Below are 6,642 nucleotides of genomic sequence, written 5' to 3' on the forward strand. Positions count from 1 at the left end.
GAGTGTATAATGCCAAGAGTGAACAAGAGGCCAACCGGTTGAAATTTAAAACTTACAAAATTGAACTGAAGGTTGAAAGGCAAGAGATACAAATGAAAAAAAATGAAAACACTTGTACTATGGTGGCTGTCAGACCAATTCTGAGTTTTTTATCACTTTTAGTACCAGACATATATATGTATATATATCATCAGAAAATAAAATAAAATACAGAAGCCGAAATAGAATAAATCTCATTTTGATCCAGGCACTGATGGCTCACATATGTAATCCTGCCTATTCAGAAGGCTGAAATCTGAAGATCATAGCTGGAAGCCAGACTGACAGACAAATCTAAGGAACTTTATTTTCAAATCAACCAGTAAAAAGCAGGAAGTAAAGCTATGGTTCAAGTGGCAGAACACCAGTCTTTAGCTAAAGGCCAAGAGAGAGTGTGATGTCCTGAGTTCAAGCCCCGGTACCAGCACAAAGAACTAAAAATAAATTTTACATTGTCTTCTTGTTAATGAACATATATGTATATATATATATATACATATATATATACATACATATATGTATGTATATATATATACATATCACCTTTTTAAATATTTACATAGAATGCATATATATAATCTGAGATTTAATAGAAAATGTTCTATTTTTAAATGACAATAAAATTAAGTATAGCACAGATTTAACACAATTTTAGTCATTTACATAAAAGTCAAGTGTTTTTGTGGATTTTTTTCAACTTTTTTTACTTTGTTTTGTGCTGGTCCTGGGGCTTGAACTCAGGGTCTGGGCACCGTCCCTGAGCTTTTCCCTCAAGGCTACTGCTCTACCACTAGAGCCATAGTTCCACTTCCAGCTTTTTGGCAGTTAACTGGAGATAAGACTCTTTCTTGCCTGAGCTGGCTTTGAAACATGATCCTTAGCTCCCAGCCTCACTAGGATTACTGCCACTGGCACCTAGCTATTTTTATTGTTTAATTATTTTTTTGTCAGTCAGAGGGCTTGAATTCTGGGCTTGGTCACTGTCCTTGAACTCTTCAGCTCAAGGTGAGCACTCTACCACTTGAACCACAGCGCCACTCTGGTTTTCTGGTGATAAATTGGAGGTAAGAGTCTAACAGACTTTCCTGCCCAGGCTGGCTTTGAACCAAGATCTTCAGATCTCAGCCTCCAGAGTAGCTAAGATTACAGGCATGAGTTGATAGCCCCTGGCAACTTTTTTTTAAAATTATTTTTTTTTCTGAACTCCAGAAAGTTGTTCAAGGGGTTATAATTTTAACATATGCAGCATCTAAAACTTCCTGTTCAGAGTCGCCACTTTCATCATTCTCCCGTATCCTGTCCCTTTCCTTCAGCCTCATTTCATGTTTCCCACTTCCTTTATCACATATGAACGTATCTATTACTCCCTTTTTTTTATTTATCTGCTCCTTTCCACTGCCTTCCCTTACAAAAAGAATGCATATTTTCTCTCAAATGCTGATGTTATTAAAACTAAGATACAATCTCCCATGTAAACAAACATATATATACATATATATACACATATATATGCTCCCATACACGATTTACTTGAGTATATTCACGAATGAACCTCCACAGAGCAACACTTCCCAACAATCAACAAAATGAATATCAGAAAACTTAAATAAGATTGTAAGAAGTCAGGGTATCACTTTATATCACCACCTAAACTAGCAAGGAGGAGACAGAGGCCGGGTAAATAAAAAATAAATTCTCTCAGTGTCTTAAGTCAAACCTTAAAAACACTCAAATTTTCTGATCCAAAATAATTTCAAGGCTCCAGTCTTCCATAGTTGGGCTATGTGTATAATCACATTATCCCAGCTATTTCTATTTTTACCAAAATTTACCTGTGTGCCTTTAAGTTTTAGATTAGAAGCAGCACTTGGGAATTTATGAGTAAACTTAATTTTTCTAAAAATCAGATCCATTCACTCCCTAAAATGACCAGTACATCATTCGGTCTATGACTAGGGAGGAAGTGGGAGGAACATAAAGAGAATAAAGGACAAAAGGCATTTGCTTTTCTCGAAGCTGTTACTAGGAGAAGCTCAGGCCATTTCTAAACTGGTAAAACAAAGAAAACATGTGCCAACACACTGTGAATCTGTGTCTTTCCAGGCACAGTATTTGCACAAAGCATACTTGACTGATCTTGCAAGACCGGTCTACTTTTCTACCCATGCAAAGTCTTGGGTGTGGAAGCAGCAGTCCTGGCTCCATGATGCTCCTTCAACCCTCCTCACTGGTCCAGCAATTTGATAAAATTCCTTTGTAAATTTAATTTGCAAAACTAGATCCCATTCCACTTTACTCTTTTACATAGCAGTAAAAGTTTTTAGAATGTGAGACCTAGAGATTTCAATAAATGTATATATGTTTACTGAAAATCTTAATGCAGTATTTGTCCTTAAAAAAGAAGTGGTGATATTGTCCATAAAGAAACACACTTTTTACTTGACTTATGTAACTGTAGCCCCTATGCATATCACCTTTATAATAACAATATTTCTTTTTAATTTACAGAAGAAGAGAAAAAGAAGGAGGAAGAAGAAGAAGAGGAGGAGGGGGAAGAGGAGGAAGAAGAGGAGGAAGAAGAGAAAGAGGAAGAAGAGGAGGAAGAGGAAGAGGGAGAAGAAGAAGAGGAGGAGGAAGAGGAAGAGGAGGAAGAAGAGGAGGAGGAAGAAGAAGAAGAAGAAGAAGAGAAGGAGGAGGAAGGGGGGAAGAGGAGAAGGAAGAGGAGGAGGAAAAGTCAACTGGGTAATGACTCCTAGCTACTCAAAAGGCTGAGGTCTGAGCATCGTAGTTCCAAGACAGGCTGCCTAGGCAGGAAAGTCTGTGAGACTCCTATCTCCAACAAGCTATCAAAAATGCCAGAAGTGGAGCTGTGGTTCAAGTGGCAGAGTGCTAGCCTTGAGAAAAAAAAAAAAAAAAAAGCTCAGGGACAGGGTCCAGGCCCTGAGTTCAAGCCCCAGAACCATCCTCTCACCACACAAAAAATAGGGTAAATAATTTTGAAGTATACTGCAAATATAATTGAAAGCAGCTTAAAGAGCTGCTGTTGGTCAATAGAGAGATAGGAGGTGAGAGAAAGAGAAGTAGGCTGGGAGTGGAACTAGCAGGAGGAGGCTGGGCTAACAAGGAGAATGAAACATAATGAGCACCAGCAAAATAGATAGCAACTATGAAAACAGACCAATGGGATCTGTTTAAATTATCTTGGGAAGCTGAAGGAATGAGTGAGAGTGAAAGAAGAGATGAGATTGATTGGAGTAGACCACACACATACATGGAAATGTAACAACAAAATCCCTTACGACTAGTATACACTGATTAAAAATTTTTTTGAGAATCTAAGATCAGGATATTATTAATATCTTAAAATCAAGACTACATATACAATGAGGGTCTTCTCCCTGAGGCACCTTGCAAGATAATCTTAAAAACTGGTTTTCTTCTCAGTTATTTATAAACCAAATTTTAAAAAAATCTAGAGCTGAGTGCTGGCAGCTCACAACTATAATCCTAGATACTCACGGGGGGCTAAAATCTGAGGATCTAGGTTCAAAACCAACCCAGGTAGAAAAGCCTGTGAGACTCATCTCCAAGTAATCAGCAAAGTGCCATAACTGAAGTGTGGCTCAAGTGGTAGAGTGCCAGCAGAGCAAGCAAGCCGTGAGTATGTGGCCGTGAGTGTAATTGTGTACACACACACACACACACACACACACACACACACACAAACACACACACTCCAACAAAAGTGATGTGCTAACTAATGTATGGGAACTATATGGTGACAGAGTATCACATATATTATATAACTGAAATGGGTATTTCTGAGTATTTTTAGTAGTTACAAATCATGTAATGTTCACTGGGACCTCCACCTGGGAGACATGTGATACAAAATGCCCATATAACATGGTCTCACCTTTACAAGGAGAAAAAAAAACATGTCAAAAAATTATCAGTAGGTTATGCCTGGATACTTAGTTTTCTCTTTCTCACCAAAAATGTTTTAAACATTTTTCTTTTTCTTTTTTTATTGTGAGAATACCGTATAGAGGAGTTACAATTACATGGGCAAGATAACGAGTACATTCCTTTTTTTGGGGGGGGGGGGGGGTCGGGTCGTGGGGCCTGAACTCTGGGCCTGGGTGCTGTCCCTCAGCTCTTCAGCTCAAGGCTAGCGCTCTACCACTTGAGCCACAGCGCCACTTCCGGCTTTTTTCTTTTTTGCTTATGTGGTGCTGAGGAATCGAACCCAGGGCCTCAGGCATGCAAGGCAAGTGCTCTACCACTGAGCCACCTTCCCAGCCCACGAGTACATTTCTTATCAAGCATTGTTGCCTCCTCATTGTTTCCCCTTCCCATCCCTTCCCATACTCCTCCCCTCCCCCCACCTTATCCTCCCCCCACCCCCATTAAACGTTTTTCTGAACAGACATTCGCCTAAAACAGTTCTATGACTAACTTTAAGCGAAGGAGCTTGTCACGTCAACCAGACTTCAGATGCTGAGAAGTCACAGTTGATTTCATGCAGTCCTTACAAAGAGATTGCTCCAGGACATGCTGTTGTGGTATGGTCTCAGGAAGAGAAAGACAGACAGACAGACAGAGACAGACAGACAGACAGACAGACAGGCAGGCAGGCAGGCACACAGGCTATTCCCTCAAATAACTGGTCTTGGACCCTAAAAACCAGATCAGACACCTCTATTAAAACATACAGCACGGGCTGGGAAGGTGGCTCAGTGGTAGAGCACTTGCCTTGCATGCCTGAGGCCCTGGGTTCGATTCCTCAGCACCACATAAGCAAAAAGAAAAAACTGGAAGTGGCGCTGTGGCTCAAGTGGTAGAGTGCTAGCCTTGAGCTGAAGAGCTGAGGGACAGCACCCAGGCCCAGAGTTCAGGCCCCACGACCGGACCCAAAAAAAAAAAATAAATAAATAAAATAAAACATACAGCATGAAACTTTTATAAGCATGATACACAATATTTTTTCCAATAATAGTACAATTTGCCTGTCACTTCCAGTGACTTCATCACCTCATTTTGTAAGTATTTAAAAAACAAGGGCTGGGAAGGTGGCTCTGTGGTAGAGCGCTTGCTTAGCATGCATGAGGCCCTGGGTTCGATTCCTCAGCACCAGATAAGCAGAAAAAGCCGGAAGTGGCACTATGGCTCAAGTGGTAGAGCGCTACCCTTGAAGAGCTGAGTGACAGTGCTTAGGCCCAGAGTTCAAGCCCCCCAACTGACAAAAAAACAAACAACAAAAAAAAAAAAACACCAGCTGGGCACTTGTGGCTCACGCCTGAAATCCTAGATACTCAGAAAGCTGAAATCTAAGGATCACAATTCAAAGCCATCCCAGTCAAAAAAGTCTGTGAAACTCTTATCCCCAATAAACCACCAAAAAGGCAAAAGTGGAGCTGTGGCTCAAATGGTAAGAGTGCTAGCCTTGAGCATAAAAGCTCAAGGACAGAACTCAGGCCCTGAGTTCAAGTCCTAGGACTGGCATACACATGCGTGCGCGCGCACGCGCGCGTGCGCACACACACACACACACACACACACACACACACACACCCATCATTGTATCCGGACATAGTTCAGAACTATCAATGCTAAAATGAGAGTACTCACAGCACCCCATAAAGGATTTGCTTCAAATGACATCCGGCAGCACGTTTGGCTCTTCTGATCAATTTATTTCCTGCTGTCCGAGGAAAAATCTGCATTTGTGACTTGTTGGTAAAGTCTACAGGCATTCTGCATCGAGACAGCACACAGGCACACATCTTGTGTTCAACATGGTAAAGAACTAAACAATGGGAAGTGCACAGTTATGTTTCACAACTTCTGGCTGTGAGGCCGCCCCAAAGAACTACGCAAGTAGTATGTTTCAAAACCCCATGATGGTTAGTTCAACAAGAAGTCAGTGAGCTGGAGAATACTGTGGGTGAAGTGAGGATGGGACAAACTGCATGTGCTTTGATCGTACACACTGCTTTGAGCTTCAGAAATATCCCTTACAAACAAGTCTTGAAGAAATCTTAGGACTGCCATTATAAAGCTTTAAGAAATCCCGTAAGAGCTGGGTGCTAAACCTAGCTATTCAGGAGGCTGAGATCTAAGAATTGTGGTTCCAAGTCAGCCTAGCAGGAAAGTCCATGAGATTCTTAGTCTCCAATTAGCCACCAAAAAGTCAGAAGTGGAGCTGTGGCACTAGCCTTGCTTTGAGCAAAACAAACTCAGGGACAGAACCCAGACTCTAAGTTCAAGCCCTAGGATTAGCACAAAAAAAAAAAAAAGCAAGAGAGAAAAAAAGAAATGCTATAAAAAATGTTGCATAGTGAAATTATGAAAGCTCTCTCTATTCCTTTCCCACCTCCCCACCCCCAAAGCCAAAGAACTTTCCATTTCCTTCTCAAAAATAAGTATGGCAGCCACAAAGAAAGCCCAGGTAATTTTTTTTATGTTGGTCCTAGGGCTTGAACTCAAGGCCTAGGAACAGTCGCTATGTTTTTGTGCTCAAGACTAATGCTCTACCACTTGAACTACAGCTCCACTTCTGGATTTTTGATGGTTACTTGGTGATAATAGTCTCACTGACTT

At 40.9% G+C, this 6,642-nt stretch overlaps 1 protein-coding gene across 1 annotated transcript in view; it reads right to left on the bottom strand.

The window, feature by feature from the left end:
• Positions 1-5,822, bottom strand: part of Fgd4 (FYVE, RhoGEF and PH domain containing 4) — a 141,713-nt gene extending 135,891 nt beyond the window's left edge. Inside the window, exon 1 of the mRNA XM_042677678.1 lies at positions 5,671-5,822. Coding sequence (XP_042533612.1) covers positions 5,671-5,680 — 10 coding nt within the window. The 5' untranslated portion in view covers positions 5,681-5,822. The remainder of the gene's footprint in view (positions 1-5,670) is intronic.
• Between the last annotated feature and the right edge of the window lie 820 nt (positions 5,823-6,642).

The sequence above is a fragment of the Dipodomys spectabilis genome, unplaced genomic scaffold (assembly GCF_019054845.1).
Source record: "Dipodomys spectabilis isolate Male_0828 unplaced genomic scaffold, ASM1905484v1 ptg000039l, whole genome shotgun sequence".
NCBI lineage: Eukaryota > Metazoa > Chordata > Mammalia > Rodentia > Heteromyidae > Dipodomys > Dipodomys spectabilis.